Source organism: Liolophura sinensis, chromosome 9 (genome assembly GCF_032854445.1).
Source record: "Liolophura sinensis isolate JHLJ2023 chromosome 9, CUHK_Ljap_v2, whole genome shotgun sequence".
NCBI classification, from domain to species: domain Eukaryota; kingdom Metazoa; phylum Mollusca; class Polyplacophora; order Chitonida; family Chitonidae; genus Liolophura; species Liolophura sinensis.
Genome location: NC_088303.1, coordinates 3,381,527 through 3,409,515, shown reverse-complemented (window position 1 = coordinate 3,409,515; position 27,989 = coordinate 3,381,527). Strand labels below are relative to the sequence as shown.

At 40.6% G+C, this 27,989-nt stretch overlaps 1 protein-coding gene across 1 annotated transcript in view; it reads right to left on the bottom strand.

Annotated features, from left to right (window-relative positions):
* LOC135474729 (probable ATP-dependent RNA helicase DHX35) overlaps positions 1–27,578 on the bottom strand; it is a 94,326-nt gene extending 66,748 nt beyond the window's left edge. The window contains exons 1-16 of the mRNA XM_064754298.1: positions 27,504–27,578; positions 26,502–26,638; positions 26,119–26,211; positions 24,535–24,612; positions 23,866–23,970; positions 19,464–19,525; positions 18,582–18,651; positions 17,830–17,889; positions 17,344–17,387; positions 10,850–10,918; positions 9,658–9,754; positions 7,989–8,020; positions 7,598–7,685; positions 4,385–4,481; positions 3,597–3,650; positions 1,387–1,485 (exon numbers count right to left, since the gene is read on the bottom strand). Of these exons, the coding sequence (XP_064610368.1) occupies positions 1,387–1,485; positions 3,597–3,650; positions 4,385–4,481; positions 7,598–7,685; positions 7,989–8,020; positions 9,658–9,754; positions 10,850–10,918; positions 17,344–17,387; positions 17,830–17,889; positions 18,582–18,651; positions 19,464–19,525; positions 23,866–23,970; positions 24,535–24,612; positions 26,119–26,211; positions 26,502–26,638; positions 27,504–27,537 (1,219 nt within the window). The 5' untranslated portion in view covers positions 27,538–27,578. The remainder of the gene's footprint in view (positions 1–1,386; positions 1,486–3,596; positions 3,651–4,384; positions 4,482–7,597; positions 7,686–7,988; positions 8,021–9,657; positions 9,755–10,849; positions 10,919–17,343; positions 17,388–17,829; positions 17,890–18,581; positions 18,652–19,463; positions 19,526–23,865; positions 23,971–24,534; positions 24,613–26,118; positions 26,212–26,501; positions 26,639–27,503) is intronic.
* Between the last annotated feature and the right edge of the window lie 411 nt (positions 27,579–27,989).

Sequence of the window (27,989 nt, the reverse complement as noted above, 5' to 3'; positions counted from 1 at the left end):
TTACTGATATGTTCCTGTGTAAGTGACTATTAAAATGATTTTAGTCACCGATATAATCCATCTTTTGTCTCACAGTTACATAATATGGATACTGAACCAACGAATATTAACCAGTGGTGGAAGAAGTCTGGATGCCTATCTCAGTTAACTATCCCTGGTAAAGTTAAGGTGATAACTGAAATATTGCTTCTTGTGGTGCTGGACCATGCCCAACCATCTCAGGTGGTGCTGGAACATGCCTAACCACTTCTGGTGGTGCTGGAACATGCCTAACCACCTCAGGTGGTGCTGGAACATGCCTAAACATTTCTGGTGGTGCTGGAACATGCCTAACCACCTCAGGTGGTGCTGGAACATGCCTAAACACTTCTGGTGGTGCTGGAACATGCCTAACCACCTCAGGTGGTGTTGGAACATGCCTAAACACTTCTGGTGGTGCTGGAACATGCCTAACCACCTCAGGTGGTGCTGGACTATGCCCAACCACTTCTGGTGGTGCTGGGACATGCCTAACCACCTCAGGTGGTACTGGAACATGCCTAAACACTTCTAGTGGTGCTGGAACATGCCTAACCACTCAGGTGGTGCTGGAACATGCCTAAACACTCCAGGTGGTGTTGGAACATGCCTTACCACCTCAGGTGGTGCTGGAACATGCCTAAACACTTCTAGTGGAGCTGGACCATGCCCAACCACTTCTGGTGGTCCTGGAACATGCCTAACCACCTCAGGTGGTGCTGGAACATGCCTAAACATTTCTAGTGGTGCTGGAACATGCCTAACCACTTAGGTGGTGCTGGAACATGCCTAAACACTTCTAGTGGTGCTGGAACATGCCTAACCACTACTGTTTATGACAGGTGTGTGAAGCAGGCTGGTGGATTGGTAAAACACATATTCCAAATCTGAAATATCTATCCTCACTAGCTGTTTTCTGATTGTTTAAATAATTCCTGTTCGTGGTGCCGAAACATTGCCCGACCGCTAATGCTGTCGATAAATGTATGCTGCTTGCTATGTGATCACTATACATGCAGTACTTGTTTAAGATACCATCCCACACATTTACTATGACATAGCTTTCCCTCTTATTCAACACTAGCACAAACACTCAGGGTATGACACACGGTACGCCTATAGAGAAATCTTTGAAAACAAAAGTAAATATTTATTTATTTTTTTATTTATTTTATTTATTTGATTGGTGTTTTACACTGTACTCAAGAATATTTCACTTATACAACAGCAGCCAGCATTATGGTAAGAGTAAAGATATTTCCAACGGTCTTAACACTGCACAGATGTTTACTTTGTTTTTATAGTTTCTTTCCTACAAGGCCACCATAGAGGACAGTTTGTTAAACCACCTGCAGGGCTATCAATTACCTGTGTACAGCCTGTAGGCTTTTCCTGCGTGAAGTCGTCCTGCCCTTCCTGCTCTTTGATTGGCTGAGGCTTGAGACACCGGAATCACAACAAGAGACTCTACAAAACAAACCCATATTAATCCATCTTCACGAAAAACACTTGAACAATGTGGCCTGTCACATGTTGTATTCCAAGTATTAAAATTTGTCATGTGTTTAAGGTTATTCAGGTCCCTTGTCACATACCTTAGTTCCCACCACGTTTTGTCCAATATCCTCCATTTGACAGCAATCACATGGTAAATTACACATTCTTTAGTATCATAGTCAGTAACTATATATTCCAACACGAAGTACATGTACTTCAAAAGCGAAAATGATTTCCAATACTGGACATGCGGCAGCAAGGTTTATTGTAATACCCCGCTGATGTTTTACGCTCTACCCAATGCTTTCATTTATTTGACGAGGCAGTATTCATGTGTATGGGTTTAACATACAAGGCGGTTTGAACTCACCCCAAATCTTCTGATTGTCTTACCTCAGCACTAAGCACAGCAGTTACACAGATGTCATTCTCCATGGGATTACCTCACTACTGAGGACAACAGTTACACAGATGTCACTCCCCAACAGACTACCCCACCACAGAGCACAGCAGTTACACAGGTGTCAATCTCCACGCGGACTACCTCACTACTAAGCACAGCAGGTACACAGATGTCATTCTCCATGGGATTACCTCAGCACAGAGCACAACAGTTACACGGACGTCATTCTCCATGGGACTACCCCAAAGCTCAGGACAGCACTTACACAGATGTCATTCTCTATGGGATTACCTCACCACAGAGCAGAGCAGTTACACAGATGTCATTCTCCATGGGACTACCCCAAAGCTCAGGACAGCAGTTACACAGATGTCATTCCCCAACAGACTACCCCACCACAGAGCAGAGCAGTTACACGGATGTCATTCTCCATGGGATTACCCCAAAGCTCAGGACAGCAGTTATACAGATGTCATTCCCCAACAGACTACCCCACCACAGAGCACAGCAGTTACACAGATGTCATTCTCCATGGGACAACATGTACCTCACCACAGATCAGAGCAGTTACACAGATGTCATTCTCCACGTGGACTACCTCACTACTAAGCACAGCAGTTACACTGTTGTCATTCTCCATGCGGACTACCTCACTACTAAGAACAGTAGTTACACACGTGTCATTCTCCACGCGGACTGCCTCACTACTAAGGACAGCAGTTACACAGGTGTCATTTTCCATGCGGACTACCTCACTACTAAGAACAGTAGTTACACAGGTGTCATTCTCCACGCGGACTACCTCACTACTAAGCACAGCAGTTACACAGGTGTCATTCTTCATGCGGACTACCTCACTACTAAGCACAGCAGTTACACAGATGTCATTCTCCATCAGACTACCCCACTACTAAGCACAGCAGTTACACAGATGTCATTCTCCACGCGGACTACCTCACCACTAAGCACAGCAGGTACACAGATGTCATTCTCCATGGGATTACCTCAGCACAGAGCACAACAGGTACACAAATGTCATTCTCCATGGGACTACCCCACCACTGAGGACAGCACTTACACAGATGTCATTCTCCATCAGACTACCCCACCACTGAGGACAACAGTTACACAGATGTCATTCTCCATTAGACTACCCCACCACTGAGGACAGCACTTACACAGATGTCATTCTCCATCAGACTACCCCACCACTGAGGACAACAGTTACACAGATGTCATTCTCCATTAGACTACCCCACCACTGAGGACAGCAGTTACACAGGTGTCATTCTCCATGGGACTACCTCACCAGCAGTTACACAGATGTCATTTTCTATCAGACTACCTCACCACTAAGAACAGCACTTACACAGATGTCATTTTCTATCAGACTACCTCAGAACAGAGGACAGCAGTCACACAGATATAATACTCCATGGGACTACCCCATGACTGAGCCAAGCACTCACAGAGACACACAGCATATATTTTTTGCTAAAATGAGCAAACCACGTGTCCCCAATTTTAAAAGATTGGAGTATATCTTCATTTTATTAAACACAACTAAAATCTGGACGTAAACGTCATGACACATGATTACTGCCACATGTATGTATTGACGCACAGATGTACAAATCATGTGTAATAAATTATTTACTGGTTGATATACATGACTTACCTATTCCTGATTTTGCCTGATACGCCTTGATCTTAACAAACCCACAATCAACAACTGTAAACAAAGGAATTGTTAATTTATTTATTCATTTGGTGTTTTACACTGTACTCAAGAATATTTCATTTGAACAATGGTGGACAGCATTATAGTAGGAGGAAACCGGGCAGACCCACAAATGTCTGTAAGTTGATCCAGGCTTTCCCACCTACGACCAGAGAGGAAGCCAGCGTGAGTTGGCTTCTGGGCCATTGCTCTGTGGCATGCTAACCACTTCAGCCACTGATGCCCCAGTAAAGAAAAGAGATACATCCTCAGACTCAATAGCTGCAGCTGTAAACTCAACAACTACATTTAAACATAGGGGAGGAAACTGAGCAGAGCCCTGGGAGTTGCTAGGAAACCTTCCCATGTTCCACCATAGAGTATGCCTGCATGAGCTGGACTTGAACACATAGCCATTGCATTCGTGAGAAGCAATAAAGTAATTACTTGAAGATATGAATGTCACCCTACAGAAATTCAATGGCATCATCTCAGTAACAAGTTTAGCATCTTCAAAGATGGCTAATGAATATTTTGCCAAAAGGGAAAAAATCTGACAATGTCATGAGGTGAAATTACTTGTTTACTAACAGAACAAGGAGGAAACTCTTTACCCTTTCAGTTTATTCCTGTTCTGCATGAAGGAATACAGAAAAGCAACAAGATAAATACAAATTAAACTCACTCTTTGACTTCTGTTGTAATATCTGCCATAAAACTTTCTCATGTAGATGTAGTATACTTACTATAAACGATGCCATTAATTGTTATGGATGTCTCGGCTATGTTAGTTGCTATGACTATCTTCCTGGTAAAATGTGATGTTCTATCAAAAACACGCATCTGCAAAAAATCACACATCCCAAATGATACACATGTAAGCTGTAGCATTGAAATCCCTTCTCTTATACTAAAATCACACATCCCAAATGATGCACATGTAAGCTGTAGCGTTGAAATCCCTTCTCTTATACTAAAATCACACATCCCAAATGATACACATGTAAGCTGTAGCGTTGAAATCCCTTCTCTTATACTAAAATCACACATCCCAAATGATACACATGTAAGCTGTAGCGTTGAAATCCCTTCTCTTATACTAAAATCACACATCCCAAATGATACACATGTAAGCTGTAGCGTTGAAATCCCTTCTCTTATACTAAAATCACACATCCCAAATGATACACATGTAAGCTGTAGCGTTGAAATCCCTTCTCTTATACTAAAATCACACATCCCAAATGATACACATGTAAGCTGTAGCGTTGAAATCCCTTCTCTTATACTAAAATCACACATCCCAAATGATACACATGTAAGCTGTAGCGTTGAAATCCCTTCTCTTATACTAAAATCACACATCCCAAATGATACACATGTAAGCTGTAGCGTTGAAATCCCTTCTCTTATACTAAAATCACACATCCCAAATGATACACATGTAAGCTGTAGCGTTGAAATCCCTTCTCTTATACTAAAATCACACATCCCAAATGATACACATGTAAGCTGTAGCGTTGAAATCCCTTCTCTTATACTAAAATCACACATCCCAAATGATACACATGTAAGCTGTAGCGTTGAAATCCCTTCTCTTATACTAAAATCACACATCCCAAATGATACACATGTAAGCTGTAGCGCTGAAATCCCTTCTCTTATACTAAAATCACACATCCCAAATGATACACATGTAAGCTGTAGCGTTGAAATCCCTTCTCTTATACTAAAATCACACATCCCAAATGATACACATGTAAGCTGTAGCGTTGAAATCCCTTCTCTTATACTAAAATCACACATCCCAAATGATACACATGTAAGCTGTAGTGTTGAAATCCCTTCTCTTATACTAAAATCACACATCCCAAATGATACACATGTAAGCTGTAGCGTTGAAATCCCTTCTCTTATACTGCCATACTTTCTCGCCATGATAAAACCCAACCATTCAAATATTCATTCCTTACTACCAGTAAATAATCCTTGAGTGTGATACTCTATATGTACATTCCATACATTAAGGCAGGTGTATATCGACCTTACAACTGGGAGAAACTGGATTTTGGGCAATTGGAAACAACTGCAAGCATACAACAGAGCCTTTGCTTTAATTAATGTATGCGGACTTACCACCACTGACAGTATAGCCTGCAGCTGCTCACAGTTCAAAATGTCCTACACAAAGCATTCAATTGTACCCAATCACATGCACACATGTTAGTCACCATTGCTCACTATCACAAGGTTTTGTCAAATTTTTTGACAGAAGAGTTACGCACTGGACCCAGTTGTTCAGGATGCAAATCAACCTGCGTCTAACAAGGTGTGATAACCTACATTATATTCTAACAAAGTCTGATACAGTACACCAATCAAAGTGTACTGAGATAAAATTTAATGTACACTATAATGTGACAATGTCAGACTATAAACCACGCTCTGACAATGTCAGACTATAAATCAGACTATAAACCACGCTCTGACAATGTCAGACTATAAACCACGCTCTGACAATGTCAGACCACGCTCTGACAATGTCAGACTATAAACCACGCTCTGACAATGTCAGACTATAAAATACATTCTGACAATGTCACACTCCATAAATCAAACTCTGACAATGTCAGACTATAAACCACATTCTGACAATGTCAGACTATAAAATACAATCTGACAATGTCACACTCCATAAATCAAACTCTGACAATGTCAGACTATAAACCACATTCTGACAATGTCAGACTATAAACCACACTCTGACAATGTCAGACTATAAACCACATTCTGACAATGTCACACTCCATAAATCAAACTCTGACAATGTCAAGACTATAAATCACACCCTGACCATGCCATACTCAGTAAACCACCCTGTCACAATATCACACTCAATAGACCACACTGTCACAATGTCATACTCTGTAAACCACATCCTGACAATGTCACACTCTGTAATCCACACCCTGACAATGTCACACTCTGTAAACTGCACCCTGACAATGTCACACTCTGTAAACCACACCCTGACAATGTCACACTCTGTAAACTGCACCCTGACAATGTCACACTCTGTAAACTGCACCCTGACAATGTCACACTTGGTAAACCACACCCTGATAATGTTACACTCTGTAATCCACACCCTGACATTGTCACACTCGGTAAACCACACCCTAACAATGTCACACTCCATAAACTACACACTGACAATGTCACACTCTGTAAACCACATCCTGATAATGTCACACTCTATAAAACACACCCTGACAATGTCACACTCTGTAAACCGCATCCTGACAATGTCACACTCTGTAAACTGCATCCTGACAATGTCACGCTTGGTAAACCACACTCTGACAATGTCACATTATGTAATCCACATCCTGACAATGTTACACTCTGTAATCCACACCCTGATAATGTCACACTCTGTTTTCCACACCCTGCCAATGTCACACTTGGTAAACCACATCCTGACAATGTCACACTCTGTAAACTGCACCCTGACAATGTCACACCCAGTAAATCACACCCTGACAATGTCACGCTCTATAAAACACACTCTGAAAATGTCACACTCTGTAATTCACACCCTGACAATGTCACACTCTATAAAACACACCCTGACAATGTCACACTCTGTAAACCACACCCTGACAATGTCACACTAGGTAAACAACATCCTGACAGTGTCAAGCTCTATAAAACACACCCTGACAATGTCACACTCTGTAAACTACAACCTCGCAATGTCACACTCTATAAACCAAACTATGACAATGTCACACTCAACCAAACTATGACAATGTCACACTCTACAAACCAAACTATAACAATGTCACACTCTATAAACCAAACTATGACAATGTCACACTCTATAACCACACCCTGGCCATGCCACACTCCATAAACAAGGTCCTGACAATATACGGTACTCTATACACCTACTTTACCTGGTCACTTGCTGGCAAACTCCCATACATTGGTAAAACTTTCATTTTCATCACATTTTCCGTCTTATTCAATTTTCTGGCTTCTTCACTGTAAAAACCACATCAGTATTTATATGATGCATACGCAAAATCTTTCAAGAAGAACAATGATAAAAACTGCTAGCAATGTGAAAAAAATACTGACAAGATCTGGATCTTTTATTACAGAAATTTCTAATGCCCAAAAATAATGATAGAAATAAGAGCAAGACAATGTCAGCGACATATACTGTACATTGTTTTATATTGCTATACATTTTTCCTGTTCTTTTAATTTGCATTTCATATTTCTTTAATAATACTAAACATACAGAAACCCTCCCATTCATGTTTAGTCCATGGAAACACTCACATCAGAAGCGAAACAACTTGTTGGACTTCTTCCTGAAAAATACATAAAATTCAATGGATGTCTTCATTTATCCTTTGACAAGTTAATCTTGTTGGGATCACCAATGTTTCATGGTGATATTTATTTGAAGGAAGCAAGGAGGCAATCTACCTAACTCACCCGATACCAGACAATCCTAACTCGCGAGATACCAGACAATCACAACTCACCACATACCAGACAACCATAACCCACCAGATACCAGACAATCACAACTCACCACATACCAGACAATCACAACTCACCACATACCAGACAACCATAACCCACCAGATACCAGACAATCACAACTCACCAGATCGAGACAATCACAACTCACCAGATCAAGACAATCACAACTCACCAGGTCAAGACAATCATAACTCACCAGATACCAGACACACCTTAATAATAAATCCCCTGCTCTCCAGGCAGCAAGTTTTGGAATCCAACACATGAACTCACTGACCTATGGCTGGTGGTCTCATTACGCCACTACATTACACTACTACATTACACCACTACATTACACAACTACATTACACCACTACATTACACTACTACATTACACCACTACGTTACACCACTACATTACACCACTATATCATTACACCACTACATTACACCACTACATTACACCACTAGAGTACACCACTCCATTACACCACTACATTACACAACTACATTACACCACTACATTACACCACTACATTACACCACATCATCACACCACTACATTACACCACTACATTACACCACTACGTTACACCACATCATCACACCACATCATTACACAACTACATTACACCACTACATTACACTATTACATTTACATTACATCACATCATTACACCACTACATGTACATTACACCACATTACTATATTACACCACATGTACAATACACCACATCATTACACCACTACATTACACCACTACATTACACTACTACATTTACATTACACCACATCATTACACCACTACATTACACCACTACATTACACCACTACACTACACCACTACACTACTATATTACACCGCTACATGCACATTACACAACTACATTACTCCACTACATGTACATTACACCACATCATTACACCACTACATGTACATTACACCACATTACTACATTACACCACATGTACATCACACCACATCATTACACCACTACATTACACCACTACACCAACCACTACATGTACATTACACCACTACATTACTACATTACAATAGATTATTCATCAAGTTACTAATGAATCTTGGCATTCGCATTTTTTTCAGTATTCTTAAAATAAATGAATAGTATTAAAACAGCACATGGCACCATTAACCAATGGGAAACATGTCATGCCTCAACCACTCGGTTCCAAGCTTGGTAAAGAAACAATCATTCTCAGCAGTTTAGCAAGCTGTGGTGCTTGTGAAATACCTCTTTGTTTTACAAGTACAAGTACACCAAAAAAAGCTTGGACCAATTAGTTTTAGGTTCACCATGTTCCCCATTTCTTCAATGATTTTCATCACCACTAACGAGCCAGTAGATGTATGTCAGATGAGATGCACACAGGAGGCATTTATGTAAGTCTCTATGGTTACCTCTGCCTTGCTCCACAGAATCCTAACTTCACTAAGCATATCACAAGGCTTACCTGACCAGTCATAAATGCTAGAATATCTCCAGCCTTTTCCTGCACATGGATTTTTGTCACTGTCTCCACTGCAGCCTTCACATAATCTGGCACAGGGCTATTATACAACAAAACACATTAACAATAAAACATTTCAAAAACAACAATAGCAAGAGAGGGATTGATTTACTTAAATGGTGCTTCACTATACAATGGCAGGGTGAAGGAAACCAGAGCCTCCGGAGTTAACCACCAGCTAACAAGTGACATCTGCTATATTAGTGGCTGGTAACTGGCCTCCAGAATCTTCAGGCAAAACCACACAAGTGAACATCATTCTTCGTTTGCCCTAAGACAATGAAAGCAGGTCAGTCTAAATATTTCAGACAGTAAGAACAGAGAAGTCCAGTCAACACAAGAAAGCTGAGAGATTCACAATGCATCAAAAATATATTTTCTGTTAGAGTGTTTAAGAGTAAGTTTCAACATTTTATTATTTACCCTCATTCATCAATTTTTTTTAATGTGAATCTTTCAGTGCAAATTTATGTACATTTTTTATTTGATTTTGGAGTCAAAACTACATTGATTGGATTGGCCAGTTTCAAAACTTCACGAAAAGTATAATTTCATCCGTCTACACAGAATAATGCCTTCAGAATATGTTTGAATAACCACCTTGCAAATGTGCGAAAGGGTTGAAGAATTACAGTATTTAATTGTTTCATAACACCATACTCAACACCATTTCTCACTTACATGGGTATGATGATGGTCTGTGTATGGATGGAGGAAACTGAAGTTCTCTGGGTAACACCACTGACTTTTTGCAAGTTACTGATGATCTTTCCCACATGTGACATATAGATATACACATTATATTGGTAGAAGACAAGCAGTCTTGAAATATGTTGCATAAATGACGACAAGGCTTCACAATCAGTGAAAGCAGGGAAATCTTTAAACTTCCTGTCCAAAGCCGGGTTTGAAAACACACTTTGTGTGTCCAAGTGCCAAGTCACACTTCAAATTCTTTTTCAAAACATTACCAACTTTAATTTCATGCCATGATTTCAGAAATACATGACCACACTCTTCAAAAACACAGCACATGAGATTCACAAAACTAACACATTAAAATGATGTTTTTTTTTCAGTTTACAGGTAAGATTTTTCAGGTACAGGTAAGATTGTTACACAAATATGTACTCACTCTATTGAGAAGTATATGTCCACAGGAAAAGTACGTCCTTCAACCGTCAAAATTGCTGCCGTATCTTTACTGTTGATAAAAGAGACAATTAACCATCAAGGAAATCACATTTTCCACTGCAAGAGACAGAAAAAACTAACTATGGGGGCAGCAGCATGGGCCAAATTAAGTCATAAAACGAGACATGGCTAACCATTCATATACCTGTACATATCTCATTATCAGGTTGTTGTCATATACCTGTACATATCTCATTATCAGGTTGTTATCATATACCTGTACATATCTCATTATCAGGTTGTTATCATATACCTGTACATATCTCATTATCAGGTCATTATCATATACCTGTACATATCTCATTATCAGGTCATTATCATATACCTGTACATATCTCCTTATCAGGTTGTTATCATATACCTGTACATATCTCATTATCAGGTTGTTATCATATACCTGTACATATCTCATTATCAGGTTGTTATCACATAGCTGTACATATCTCCTGGTCAGGTTGTTATCATATACCTGTACATATGTCATTATCAGGTCGTTATCATATACCTGTACATGTCATTATCAGGTTTTTATTATATACCTGTACATATCTCATTATCAGGTCGTTATCATATACCTGTACATATCTCATTATCAGGTTGTTATCATATACCTGTACATATGTCATTATCAGGTTGTTATTTACCAAAAATGATAGTGATTTAATTAGTGGTTTTTTAAACACACATTTTCAATAAGCAGGAAAAAAAAATATTTATTTATTTTTTCAATGACATATAAATGCTAAGTCTTTAACTTGTCTTTTCATGTAAAAGTGATGAATGCTTGCCCTGCTGCATGCAGATGAGTGAGTTCCCGCATTTGTGTTTATTCCTTATTCCTGACAGGCTCGAAGTATGTATACACTGCAGCACGTAGCACATTCCAGTTACATTGTTTCTATATCTGTTTCTTTACCAGAGCCTGATGCGGGACATTTTTTTAACCAGTCCTGTCTAACTGTTTTAGTTGTGAGAACTTTAAAATCTTAAATAATAACATCTTCTTCCATTTGCCTTATTTGCATCTGTAAAACTGGTGTAACTATCCGAAGTAAAAGGCTGCCAAACTATTCATCACGATCAGAGACAACTAAACAGAGCTATGAGAAACAACAGTAGATATGTGTAGCTGACAAACATTCTGACAGAAAGCCGCAGGTCGGCAAGCAAGAACTGAAGAAATTAGTACAATACACATTTGATTTTTTATTTCCTCGAGAATCTTTCACTCATACAATGGCGTTCAGTTTTATGACCAGAGGGCCCAGTTTTATGGCCAGAGTGCCCAGTTTTATGGTCAGAGGCCCCAGTTTTATGACCAGAGTGCCCAGTTTTATGGCCAGAGGGCCAAGTTTTATGGCCAGTGCCCAGTTTTATGGCCAGAGTGCCCAGTTTTATGGCCAGAGGGCCCAGTTTTATGGCCAGAAGCCAATGAACATTCCTAAATGTGATGAAAAGATGTACACCACACAGATGTACACCACAACAGTAGAAGAGCAATGTCAACTGTTAACGGCTACCAAAATCCCACAAATAGCGAGAGCAATGCACAAACAGCCATACAAGCAATGCCAACTGTTAACGGCTATTAAAGTCCCACAAATAGTGAGAGCAGTGTACAAACAGCCATACAAGCAATGCCAACTGTTAACAGCTACCAAAATCCCACAAATAGTGAGAGCAGTGTACAAAGAGCCATACAAGCAATGCCAAATGTTAACGGCTATTAAAGTCCCACAAATAGTGAGAGCAGTGCACAAACAGCCACACAAGCAATGCCAACTGTTAATGGCTATTAAAGTCCCACAAATAGTGAGAACAGTGTACAAACGGCCATACAAGCAATGTCAACTGTTAACAGCTTTTAAAGTCCCACAAATAGTGAGAGCAGTGTACAAACAGCCATACAAGCAATGCCAACTGTTAACAGCTATCAAAATCCCACAAATAGTGAGAGCAGTGTACAAACAGCCATACAAGCAATGCCAACTGTTAACGGCTATTAAAGTCCCACAAATAGTGAGAGCAGTGCACAAACAGCCATACAAGCAATGCCAACTGTTAATGGCTATTAAAGTCCCACAAATAGTGAGAGCAGTGGACAAACAGCCATACAAGCAATGTCAACTGTTAACGGCTATTAAAGTCCCACAAATAGTGAGAGCAGTGTACAAACAGCCATACAAGCAATGCCAACTGTTAACGGCTATTAAAGTCCCACAAATAGTGAGAGCAGTGTACAAACACTCATACAAGCAATGTCAACTGTTAACGGCTATTAAAGTCCCACAAATAGTGAGAGCAGTGTACAAACAGCCATACAAGCAATGCCAACTGTTAACAGCTACCAAAATCCCACAAATAGCGAGAGCAATGCACAAACAGCCATACAAGCAATGTCAACTGTTAACGGCTATTAAAGTCCCACAAATAGTGAGAGCAGTGTACAAACAGCCATACAACCCATGCCAACTGTTAACAGCTACCAAAATCCCACAAATAGCGAGAGCAATGCACAAACAGCCATACAAGCAATGTCAACTGTTAACGGCTATTAAAGTCCCACAAATAGTGAGAGCAGTGTACAAACAGCCATACAACCAATGCCATCTGTTAACAGCTACCAAAATCCCACAAATAGCGAGAGCAATGCACAAACAGCCATACAAGCAATGCCAACTGTTAACGGCTATTAAAGTCCCACAAATAGTGAGAGCAGTGTACAAACAGCCATACAAGCAATGCCAACTGTTAACGGCTATTAAAGTCCCACAAATAGTGAGAGCAGTGTACAAACAGTCATACAAGCAATGTCAACTGTTAACGGCTATTGAAGTCCCACAAACGGCCATACAAGCAATGTCAACTGTTAACGGCTACCACAGTCCCACAAATAGTGAGAGAAGTGCACAAACAGCCATACAAGCAATGTCAACTGTTAACGGCTATTAAAGTCCTACAAACGGCCATACAAGCAATGTCAACTTTTAACGGCTACCACAGTCCCACAAATAGTGAGAGAAGTGCACAAACGGCCATACAAGCAATGCCAACTGTTAACGGCTACCACAGTCCCACAAATAGTGAGAGCAGTGTACAAACGGCCATACACCATACAAGCAATGTCAACTGTTAACGGCTACCACAGTCCCACAAATAGTGAGAGCAGTGTACAAACAGCCATACAAGCAATGCCAACTGTTAACGGCTACCAAAATCCCACAAATAGTGAGAGCAGTGTACAAACAGCCATACAAGCAATGCCAACTGTTAACAGCTACCAATGTCCCACAAATAGTGAGAGCAGTGTACAAACGGCCATACACCATAGAAGCAATGTCAACTGTTAACGGCTACCACAGTCCCACAAATAGTGAGAGCAGTGCACAAACGGCCATACAAGCAATGTCAACTGTTAACGGCTACCAAAGTCCCATAAACGGCCATACAAGCAATGTCAACTGTTAACGGCTACCACAGTCCCACAAATAGTGAGAGCAGTGCACAAACGGCCATACAAGCAATGTCAACTGTTAACAGCTACCAAAGTCCCATAAACGGCCATACAAGCAATGCCAACTGTTAACGGCTATTAAAGTCCCACAAATAGTGAGAGCAGTGCATAAACGGCCATACAAGCAATGTCAACTGTTAACGGCTATTAAAGTCCCATAAACGGCCATACAAGCAATGTCAACTGTTAATGGCTACCACAGTCCCACAAATAGTGAGAGAAGTGCACAAACAGCCATACAAGCAATGCCAACTGTTAACGGCTACCAAAGCCCCACGAACGGCCATACAAGCAATGTCAACTGTTAACGGCTATTAGAGTCCCACAAATAGTGAGAGCAGTGTACAAACAGCCATACAAGCAATGTCAACTGTTAATGGCTACCAAAGTCCCACAAATAGTGAGAGCAGTGTACAAACAGCCATACAACCAATGCTAACTGTTAATGGCTATTAAAGTCCCACAAATAGTGAGAGCAGTGCACAAACAGCCACACAAGCAATGCCAACTGTTAATGGCTATTAAAGTCCCACAAATAGTGAGAGCAGTGTACAAACGGCCATAGAAGCAATGTCAACTGTTAACGGCTATTAAAGTCCCACAAATAGTGAGAGCAGTGTTCAAACAGCCATACAAGCGATGTCAACTGTTAACGGCTACCAAAGTCCCACAAACAGCCATACAAGCAATGCCAACTGTTAACGGCTATTAAAGTCCCACAAATAGTGAGAGCAGTGTACAAACAGCCATACAAGCAATGCCAACTGTTAACGGCTATTAAAGTCCCACAAATAGTGAGAGCAGTGTACAAACAGCCATACAAGCAATGTCAACTGTTAACGGCTATTAAAGTCCAACAAATAGTGAGAGCAGTGTACAAACAGCCATGCAAGCAATGTCAACTGTTAACGGCTACCAAAGTCCCACAAACAGCCATACAAGCAATGCCAACTGTTAACGGCTACCAAAATCCCACAAATAGTGAGAGCAGTGTACAAACAGCCATACAAGCGATGTCAACTGTTAACAGCTACCAAAGTCCCACAAACAGCCATACAAGCAATGCCAACTGTTAACGGCTATTAAAGTCCCACAAATAGTGAGAGCAGTGTACAAACAGCCATACAAGCAATGCCAACTGTTAACGGCTACTAAAGTCCCACAAATAGTGACAGCAGTGCATAAACGGCCATACAAGCAATGCCAACTGTTAACGGCTACCAAAGTCCCGTAAACGGCCATACAAGCAATGTCAACTGTTAACGGCTACCAAAGTCCCACAAATATTGAGAGCAGTGTACAAACAGCCATACAAGCAATGTCAACTGTTAATGGCTACCAAAGTCCCACAAATAGTGAGAGCAGTGTACAAACAGCCATACAACGAATGCTAACTGTTAACGGCTATTAAAGTCCCACAAATAGTGAGAGCAGTGCACAAACAGCCACACAAGCAATGCCAACTGTTAATGGCTATTAAAGTCCCACAAATAGTGAGAGCAGTGTACAAACGGCCATACAAGCAATGTCAACTGTTAACGGCTATTAAAGTCCCACAAATAGTGAGAGCAGTGTACAAACAGCCATACAAGCAATGCCAACTGTTAACGGCTACTAAAGTCCCACAAATAGTGAGAGCAGTGCATAAACGGCCATACAAGCAATGCCAACTGTTAACGGCTACCAAAGTCCCGTAAATGGCCATACAAGCAATGTCAACTGTTAACGGCTACCAAAGTCCCACAAATAGTGAGAGCAGTGCATAAACGGCCATACAAGCAATGTCAACTTTTAACGGCTACCAAAGTCCCACGAACGGCCATACAAGCAATGTCAACTGTTAATGGCTACCACAGTCCCACAAATAGTGAGAGAAGTACACAAACAGCCATACAAGCAATGCCAACTGTTAACGGCTACCAAAGCCCCACGAACGGCCATACAAGCAATGTCAACTGTTAACGGCTATTAGAGTCCCACAAATAGTGAGAGCAGTGTACAAACAGCCATACAAGCAATGTCAACTGTTAATGGCTACCAAAGTCCCACAAATAGTGAGAGCAGTGTACAAACAGCCATACAACCAATGCTAACTGTTAACGGCTATTAAAGTCCCACAAATAGTGAGAGCAGTGCACAAACAGCCACACAAGCAATGCCAACTGTTAATGGCTATTAAAGTCCCACAAATAGTGAGAGCAGTGTACAAACGGCCATACAAGCAATGTCAACTGTTAACGGCTATTAAAGTCCCACAAATAGTGAGAGCAGTGTACAAACAGCCATACAAGCAATGTCAACTGTTAACGGCTATTAAAGTCCCACAAATAGTGAGAGCAGTGTACAAACAGCCATACAAGCGATGTCAACTGTTAACGGCTACCAAAGTCCCACAAACAGCCATACAAGCAATGCCAACTGTTAACGGCTACCAAAATCCCACAAATAGTGAGAGCAGTGTACAAACAGCCATACAAGCGATGTCAACTGTTAACGGCTACCAAAGTCCCACAAACAGCCATACAAGCAATGCCAACTGTTAACGGCTATTAAAGTCCCACAAATAGTGAGAGCAGTGTACAAACAGCCATACAAGCAATGCCAACTGTTAACGGCTACCAAAGTCCCACAAATAGTGAGAGCAGTGCATAAACGGCCATACAAGCAATGCCAACTGTTAACGGCTACCAAAGTCCCATAAACGGCCATACAAGCAATGTCAACTGTTAACGGCTACCAAAGTCCCACAAATAGTGAGAGCAGTGCATAAACGGCCATACAAGCAATGTCAACTTTTAACGGCTACCAAAGTCCCACGAACGGCCATACAAGCAATGTCAACTGTTAACGGCTACCAAAGTCCCACAAACAGTGAGAGAAATTGTCACAGATCTGAAAAGTGGATAGTTTATCGCACATACCTTGGGTCATTTGTCTCATTTGTATTGAAAAAGTCACGGACTTCCTAAAACAAAGACAAACAAAGCTTCTATAAACTTACTTGTACATGTAACTATTTTCACTGCGCAAAGACTGCTTTTCAACAGTAACGACACCTGAACTACACATAATAATGATCCCGTTTTGAAGGTTGCACAGTACATGTAAATGCTGTCAAATGTTAATTTTACATTTTTAACAGTACCATCTTGGGTTTTCATGAAACGCAGGTAACTTCTAAATTGTAATATTTGACCTGTAGTAACTGCAAACCAAGGGCCACGTACATCTCCATTGTGACTGTAATATTTTGGGTAGTTACTCTCGATAAAAAGCTAACATCACTTTAAAGGGCACATGAAAAGGTACATGTACTACAAATGTCTATAATAGGGAGATACCCATCTCCCATCCCAGTATCCCACAAATACAAGCTTTAATAATTAACCTAACAATATCTTCCATACCTCAGCATCAAGGGTAGCTGATGTTATTATAATACGTAGATCTGCTCTCTTCTTCTGAATCTACATGAAAATAAAATAATGACATGATTACTAGCCCAAAAGAATACCTTTCACGTATTAATATAATCAATTCTGAATTTTGACTGATACCCAACAGTAAAAATAGCTCAGAATCATTTCATCTTCAAACTGCACAGAATACCAAAATTATATTTTTATTAATCACAAACAATCAATATCTAACACTAAATATCTGTTACAATGGTACTCTGTTACAATGCTAGTCTGTTACAATGCTAGTCTGTTACAATGCTAGTCTGTTACAATGCTAGTAAGTTGTATTTATCTCATCTCAGATTTCCAGGTCATACTTCCATAAAACTGTAACAATCCATTTTTCCATACCAGTAACATATTTAATATGGAAATGACATGACCTACACGACATGGGAATAAAAAAAAAGATAGCTTTGTAAAATTAATTTACAAAGGTTCCTGAAAGTATGAACACAACACTGTTTTCTCTGCAAGTAAAATCTGCTGATACCAAAGATCCTGGCATCTTGGGACATTCTGTAGCCAGCTATTTACAAGTATATAATGGTTGTTTAAAGTTAAAATCGGTCTGCCAGCAACCTGCCATGGTCGTGGGTCACCAATGCCCCACAAAACAGTACAAGAAGGAGTACTCACAAATTCCCTGTCCTAGACCAGTGTTGAATCTTGGAGCAATAACAATGTTCTTGACTTACCTTTTTCAGTAGCCCCACAATGATATCTGTGTTTAGAGACCGCTCATGGGCTTCATCTAACATGATCACTCTGCACATAAAACACAAAATATGTTTGACCAAGTTCATGATGTTTCATGAAAACACAGAATATGTTTGACCAAGTTCATGATGTTTCATGAAAACACAGAATATCTTTTACCAAATTCATGATGTTTTATAAAAACACAGAACACGTTTAACTAAGTCCATGATGCTGTTTCATGAAAACACAGTTGACCTACAGGCATGATAGAGTCACCACTTGTTTGCACACCCTCATGACAACATGCGATTCTATACAACAAGTTCACAAATATGTCCCACAATGTTTTTACCAAGTACATATATGCACTTTCAAAAGTTTCAATGAGGAAAACCTTCAGATCTGTTATCTCCTTTGCACAAAAAAAGGCTTGACTACCATGTAATTTTTTCGGTTAAAGTCATAATAGGATGCTGATTTGGCTTACATTTAACATCGAGAATGGCTCTATGTGCGTGCCTGAATTACACTGTGTGCATGTCACAGGCTATCTGATTAGTATCACCACCCCCAACCCACCCACCCCACTACACACAACTACAGCATTGATATGACAGATAATGGACTACAGCCAAAACGTTTTATGGACTAGTTTAACTGGACTACAGAAAAACATTTTATGTTTATACATGAATTATTTCACTGTAATACCCTGATACCCTGTCAATGAGTATTTTAATTATCACGTGTATTGTCTCAACAAAGGATTTAATTATCACCTGTATTGTCTCAACTAAGGATTTAATGATCACCTGTACTGTCTCAACAAAGGGTTTTATTATCACCTGTATTGTCTCAACAAAGGGTTTAATTATCACCTGTATTGTCTCAACAAAGGATCAGCCATTATTTCTCTGATCAAAAGCCCATCCGTTAACACCTGTATAAAGAAAAGAGAGGTATCCCTAGATTTTTGATTGTTTGTTCTGTTTACATGTACCAGCTTTATATAGGATGGAGCATAGTTTAATAATGAGTGAAGGAAATCAGGTAGTATCCATACGATGGAGTATGGTTTAATAATGAGTGGAGGAAACCAGGTAGTATCCATACGATGGAGTATGGTTTAACAATGAGTGGAGGAAACCAGGTAGTATCCATACGATGGAGTATGGTTTAATAATGAGTGAAGGAAATCAGGTAGTATCCATACGATGGAGTATGGTTTAATAATGAGTGAAGGAAATCAGGTCGTATCCATACGATGGAGTATGGTTTAATAATGAGTGAAGGAAATCAGGTCGTATCCATACGATGGAGTATGGTTTAATAATGAGTGAAGGAAATCAGGTAGTATCCATACGATGGAGTATGGTTTAATAATGAGTGAAGGAAATCAGGCAGTATCCATACGATGGAGTATGGTTTAATAATGAGTGAAGGAAATCAGGCAGTATCCATACGATGGAGTATGGTTTAATAATGAGTGAAGGAAATCAGGCAGTATCCATACGATGGAGAATGGTTTAATAATGAGTGGAGGAAATCAGGCAGTATCCATACGATGGAGTATGGTTTAATAATGAGTGAAGGAAACCAGGTAGTATCCATACGATGGAGTATGGTTTAATAATGAATGAAGGAAACCAGGTAGTATCCATACGATGGAGTATGGTTTAATAATGAGTGAAGGAAATCAGGTAGTATCCATACGATGGAGTATGGTTTAATAATGAGTGAAGGAAATCAGGTAGTATCCATACGATGGAGTATGGTTTAATAATGAGTGAAGGAAATCAGGTAGTATCCATACGATGGAGTATGGTTTAATAATGAGTGAAAGAAATCAGGTAGTATCCATAGGATGGAGTATGGTTTAATAATGAATGAAGGAAATCAGGTAGTATCCATACGATGGAGTATGGTTTAATAATGAGTGAAGGAAATCAGGTAGTATCCATACGATGGAGTATGGTTTAATAATGAGTGAAGGAAATCAGGTAGTATCCATACGATGGAGTATGGTTTAATAATGAGTGAAAGAAATCAGGTAGTATCCATAGGATGGAGTATGGTTTAATAATGAGTGAAGGAAATCAGGTAGTATCCATAGGATGGAGTATGGTTTAATAATGAATGAAGGAAATCAGGTAGTATCCATAGGATGGAGTATGGTTTAATAATGAATGAAGGAAATCAGGTAGTATCCATAGGATGGAGTATGGTTTAATAATGAGTGAAGGAAATCAGGTAGTATCCATAGGATGGAGTATGGTTTAATAATGAATGAAGGAAATCAGGTAGTATCCATAGGATGGAGTATGGTTTAATAATGAATGAAGGAAATCAGGTAGTATCCATAGCTGGTATGTTTTGTTCATGACGGGTGTTTCAGTGGTGCTATGTTTTGTTCTCAATGGGTGCAACAGAGGTGGTTTGTTTTGTTCTTGACGGGTTCATCAGTGGTGGTGCATTTTGTTCTCGACGGGTGTTTCAGTGGTGGTACATTTTGTTCTCGATGGGTGCATCAGTGTTGGTACCTTTGGTTCTCAACGGGTTCATCAGTGGTGGTACGTTTTGTTCTCAACGGGTGCATCAGTGGGGGTACATTTTGTTCTCGACGGGTGCATCAGTGGTGGTGGTGCGTTTTGTTCTCAACGGGTGCATCAGTGGTGGTGCGTTTTGTTCTCAACGAGTGCATCAGTGGGGGTACATTTTGTTCTCGATGGGTGCATCAGTGGTGGTACATTTTGTTCTCAACAGGTGCATCAGTGGTGGTGCGTTTTGTTCTCAACGAGTGCATCAGTGGGGGTACATTTTGTTCTCGATGGGTGGATCAGTGATGGTACGTTTTGTTCTCAACGGGTGGATCAGTGGTGGTACGTTTTGTTCTCAACGGGTGCATCAGCGGGGGTACATTTTGTTCTCGATGGGTGCATCAGTGGTGGTGCGTTTTGTTCTCGACGGGTGTTTCAGTGGTGGTACGTTTTGTTCTCAATGGGTGCAACAGAGGTGGTTTGTTTTGTTCTTGATGGGTTCATCAGTGGTGGTGCATTTTGTTCTCGACAGGTGCATCAGTGGGGGTACATTTTGTTCTCGATGGGTGCATCAGTGGTGGTACATTTTGTTCTCGATGGGTGCATCAGTGGTGGTGCGTTTTGTTCTCGACAGGTGCATCAGTGGTGGTGCATTTTGTTCTCAACGGGTGCATCAGCGGGGGTACATTTTGTTCTCGATGGGTGCATCAGTGGTGGTGCGTTTTGTTCTCGACGGGTGTTTCAGTGGTGGTATGTTTTGTTCTCAATGGGTGCAACAGAGGTGGTTTGTTTTGTTCTTGATGGGTTCATCAGTGGTGGTGCATTTTGTTCTCGACAGGTGCATCAGTGGTGGTACGTTTTGTTCTTAACGGGTGCATCAGTGGTGGTGCATTTTGTTCTCAACGGGTGCATCAGTGGTGGTGCATTTTGTTCTCGATTGGTGCATCAGTGGTGGTGCATTTTGTTCTCGACGGGTGCATCAGTGGTGGTACGTTTTGTTCTCAACGGGTGCATCAGTGGTGGTGCCTTTTGTTCTCAACGGGTGTATCAGTGGGGGTACATTTTGTTCTCGATTGGTGCATCAGTGGTGGTGCGTTTTGTTCTCGACGGGTGCATCAGTGGTGGTGCGTTTTGTTCTCAACGGGTGCATCAGTGGTGGTGCATTTTGTTCTCAACAGGTGCATCAGTGGGGGTACATTTTGTTCTCGATGGGTGCATCAGTGGTGGTGCGTTTTGTTCTCAACAGGTGCATCAGTGGTGGTGCGTTTTGTTCTCAACGAGTGCATCAGTGGGGGTACATTTTGTTCTCGATGGGTGGATCAGTGGTGGTGCGTTTTGTTCTCAACGGGTGGATCAGTGGTGGTACGTTTTGTTCTCAACGGGTGCATCAGTGGGGGTACATTTTGTTCTCGATGGGTGCATCAGTGGTGGTGCGTTTTGTTCTCGACGGGTGTTTCAGTGGTGGTACGTTTTGTTCTCAATGGGTGTATCAGTGGTGGTACGTTTTGTTCTCAATGGGTGCAACAGAGGTGGTTTTTTTGTTCTTGACGGGTTCATCAGTGGTGGTGCATTTTGTTCTCGACAGGTGCATCAGTGGTGGTGCGTTTTGTTCTCGACGGGTGCATCAGTGGTGGTACGTTTTGTTCTTGACAGGTGTATCAGTGGTGGTACCTTTGGTTCTCCACGGTGTTTCAGTGGTGGTACGTTTTGTTCTCGAGGGGTGCATCAGTGGTGGTACGTTTTGTTCTCGATGGGTGCATCAGTGGTGGTGCATTTTGTTCTCGATGGGTGCATCAGTGGTGGTACGTTTTGTTCTCAATGGGTGCATCAGTGGTGGTGCGTTTTGTTCTCGATGCGTTCATCAGTGGTGGTGCGTTTTGTTCTCGACGGGTGCATCAGTGGTGGTGCGTTTTGTTCTCGATGCGTTCATCAGTGGTGGTGCGTTTTGTTCTCAATGGGTGCATCAGTGGTGGTACGATTTGTTCTCGATAGGTGCATCAGTGGTGGTACGTTTTGTTCTCGACGGGTTCATCAGTGGTGGTGCGTTTTGTTCTCGACGGGTTCATCAGTGGTGGTGCGTTTTGTTCTCGACGGGTGCATCAGTGGTGGTGCGTTTTGTCCATTACAAGTACATGTAGTTCAGACAATTACTCTTACATGGCAGAAATCATGTTCATAAGCGGACTGATTTATTTATTTATTTTATTTGATTGGTGTTTTACGCTGTACTCAAGAATATTTCACTTATGCGACAGCGGCCAGCATTATGGTGGGAGGAAACTGTCCGACCTTCCCACTTATGGCCGGAGAGGAAGTCAGCATGAGCTGGATTTGAACTCACAGCAACTGCATTGGTGAGAGGCTTCTGGGTCATTATGCTGCGCTAGCGCACTAACCAACACAGGCCCCCTCAGAGGATTGAAGTCACGTTCATACCTATCCAATATATACATGAGTCTGACAAACCTTCTGACAATCAAACTGATTGCAGTTAGATTTGAACAGGCAACCCACAGCCCAAGGGCTAGCTGTCAGGGGTATGGATTAGACATCTCAGCCAGCTACTATCCAATTTATATTAACATTTTTGCCGAACAACTAATGAATATATGACGGTATAAGACTGGTTGCTCAAGTCAAAAGTTTAAAATAAATTATTTATTTAATGCTTTTAAGAGCTTAAATTTGTTACTTGAAGCTTCATATCCTTTTCACAAAATTGGTGATCAAATGATTTAATTACTTTGATTTTGGTTGTCTCAGGATCTGTAACATCCTCAAACCTGATGGCATAGCCAACATCCTGCCCAGTCACCTGACCTCTTTCTTCTGCAATACGATTAGCTACCTGAAAGATTCAAGAATTAATTAAACATAGTCCAATAAAAATTAAAATAATTATTCTTTTTTATTTTATTTAAACAAGCATTGTCAACACACTTTTTCATTTCTTAACTGAACAGGAATATAAGGTAAAGAGAATTTCAGTACAGACGCATATCTTTGACAAAGGAAAACTTTCGCACGGACACTGACTAAAATAATCCCTGGTGTCACTTTCTCAAAACTCGTTATAAAAGATTTTCCAAAATACTGGGCATCATCATATGGAGCTGCCATGTATTTACCCAGCAAAGTTTCTCTTCAAAATTTCATAACGAGCCTCAGATCTCTCAACCCAAGCACAAACAAACATGCCCTTGGAAATTATCACTAGCAGTACATTAAAACGCAATCCAAATAAACATCTGATATCAAATACCTGTATGATCAAAGGCCACTTCTACTGACCTTCCTACATGTATATACAGTTTCTGGTCACAGTTTTGTGACCTGCATTGCCTGGGATTTAGTGGCAAAAGGCAATTTTATTTTTAACAAAAGTTAAAAAGTCAAAAAAAATCAGCCGTACTGTAACAGCAGCTACTCTCCTGGGCTGTGTAACACCGACCAGTTTTCCCTGAACATTCCATCCAGCCTCTAACAAGTACTGAAACATACAAGTACTGAAGCATACAAGTACTGAAACATACAAGTACCACTTAATTGTCCGCCATTACTACTCCCCATTACTTCTCACGAATACACTATTTTTGCTGGCTTCCTCTCCAGTCGTACGTGGGAAGGTCTTCCAGCAACCTGCGGATGGTCGTGGGTTTCCCCTGAGCTCTGCCCAGTTTCCTCCCATCATAATGCTGACCACTGTGGTATAAGCGAAATACTCTTGAATACGGCATTAAACACAAATCAAATAAATGCATAAGTATACAGGTCATAAAATACTACTTCTGGACATGAAACTTCCAGTATGTTACCCATCCCAGATGTACCTTCCAAAACCTCAAAACAACAGACCTCTCAGAATTCAACAAAATGAGCAACTTACTCATGGATTAAACTTCAGGTTAAATGCAGTATTTCACTTAATATATAGTATGGTTCACAGGCAGAGGAAACCAGGTCAAGTATTCACAGGCAGAGAAAACCAGGTCAAGTACAATACATGTAAATGGTATGGCTCACTGGCAGAGGAAACCAGGCCAAGTACATCGTCAAAGGCAGAGGAAACCAGGCCAAGTACAATACATGTATATAGTATGGATCACAGGCACAGGAAACCAGGCCAAGTACAATACATGTATATAGTATGGTTCACAGGCAGAGAAAACCAGGTCAAGTATGGTTCACAGGCAGAGGAAACCAGGCCAAGTATGGTTCACAGGCACAGGAAACCAGGACAAGTACAATACATGTATATAGTATGGTTCACAGGCACAGGAAACCAGGCCAAGTATGGTTCACAGGCAGAGGAAACCAGGCCAAGTATGGTTCACAGGCACAGGAAACCAGGCCAAGTATGGTTCACAGGCAGAGGAAACCAGGTCAAGTACAGTACATGTATATAGTATGGTTCGCAGGCACAGGAAACCAGGCCAAGTATAATTCACAGGCAGAAGAAACCAGGCCAGGTACAATACATGTATATAGTATGGTTCACAAGCACAGGAAACCAGGCCAAGTACAACATCAGTGGCAGAGGAAACCAGGCCAAGTACAACACAAAGGCAGAGGAAACCAGGCCAAGTACAACACACAGGTAGATGAAACCAGGCCAAGTACAACATCACAGGCAGAAGAAAGCAGGCCAAGTACAATACATGTATATGACATTCAGATATAACATTTACACCTAATCATTCAACTACAAGTACACTCTTTTCAAAAGAACAGCGTACAGCTATTAATGAACACTTACCTGTGGTACCTTTGTACTCTTACCACACCCAGTCTCCCTGACAATGATCACGCACTTACAGCTATTAACACAACCCCTACCTGTGGTGCCTGTGTACTCTTACCACACCCAGTCTCCCTGACAATGATCACGCACTTACAGCTATTAACACAACCCCTACCTGTGGTGCCTGTGTACTCTTACCACACCCAGTCTCCCTGACAATGACCACAGACTTACAGCTATTAACACAACACTTACCTGTGGTATCTGTGTACTCTTACCACACCCAGTTTCTCCAACAATGACCACAGTCTGAAAGTTCTCAACAAGGTACAAAATATTGGTGCGATGCTGTAAAGAGGCCAAACAAAAGCAAAATTTATAATAACAGTATAAATGCAATGTATCTCAGTTTTCAATACTCCCCTCCTCAAAAAAAGAATGCTTTCTTTGTCCACATTTTTCAATTAATACATTCATGCAAAATGCAATGGGGGATACTGTACCATAAATTATGTTCAGATATTATTACAAAATGTATGTTACTACAACTGGAGCATTTAATATAGCTTAATTAGTACATCAATGTAAGAACATAGTATGTGGGAAATTTGATTATTGCCTGAAATATAGATGAACACCTTAAAAACGGGTAGCCTCTGTCTCTGTTTCTCTATGGACAGTGATGAATTCGGGTTGTACTTGACTGATGTTGTGTCCTGACCACCAGGACTGGCTGTTCTCTCTTCATTCAGCAGTACTCCTGGGCCTTCTGTACCTGTGATTGGCAGATTTGCTTAGTCTGTCTGTTTGATTGGGGATCATGACAATGTTTCTTTGATGAAAGTTGTGCCAATGCCAAAATATTTATAGTATGTGCTGCCTCACTGGAACACAATGGCAAAGACACTAAACATGATGCAGTCACATTATACTGACATGAGGCAGATTGTTAGGCCTACTTATTATTTCTCACATGCTGAGCACCAACAGTGCACATTAAAATTACTGATGTTAAAGTCTTAAGCTTGTTTCAGGATTGAACCTGCACCCCTCTATCCACTGTTATCACAGCCAGTAAGAATGGTTAATATCACAGTCAAACTAATACATGCACAACAAATAGGTGGGGTGCCCTACAGTGTTGTTTTACAAAAAAGTTTATACATGTATGTGGAAAATATACAAAGAGATATGCATATTTTACTCCATACCAATGTCTTTGAAGATCATTAGATTTGTCTTTATTTCTGGTGGTGTATATACGTTGTATGTACTCACTGTTTGATAACGATCATTTGTAACCTTTCGTTATTGGACTGTGCTTAGTATAAACCTAGAAACGGTCGAAAACAAATTTTCCAATATCTGACATCAGGAGATCTTAGTTGGATTGTAACTTTCCTGTATGTGTTCCATTCATTTTTCTTTGTGAGTCAACAATTTCAAAGTGTATGTTTTCTTCAATTAAAATGGGACTTGGCCCCACTGAGATTTAACACTGTTTAGCTTAAGTTGTGTTTAAAGTAAATTTGTTCAGTTTGAATTTTTTCCCTTCAAGCATTTGTAATGACTTCTAACCTGTAATCACATACATTAGGTTTAAATAATTCCCCTTGCTTTCCATGATAAAGCTCTCATACCTGGTTTCCAGAACTTGGGGACAAACTTAGTCATATTTGTTGATGTTTACATGAACGTCCAACACACGTGTTTTACTATGCTCTACAAATGTAGGATTTGGACTCCTAATCCGGAAAATAAAATTGCTCCAGTGTCTTTGACATCGTTAAATAACATAAACAGACATACACAAATATGTATAGTTCTCAGTATAACCTTTATACCCATAGCCGTTGGGTTATCTCCCACACAAAATGATAATCAATTAAACTTATAATCTGATCCACATCCTAAATGATCGTGGAACAAATCCTAATTTTAGTAGTAACCCAATGTTGTTGCTGTTACAACAGTCTCAAGAGCAGTATGGGGATAGCGTAAAACAGCAGTTTTCGTGAAGAGTTAACAGAATTTGGGTTTCTTGTCAGTGTATTGAGGTTCATACGACCCTTTACAAGTGTCTGCGGATGTTAAAAAGAAACGTCACGTTGTCGTAAGTCTAATTT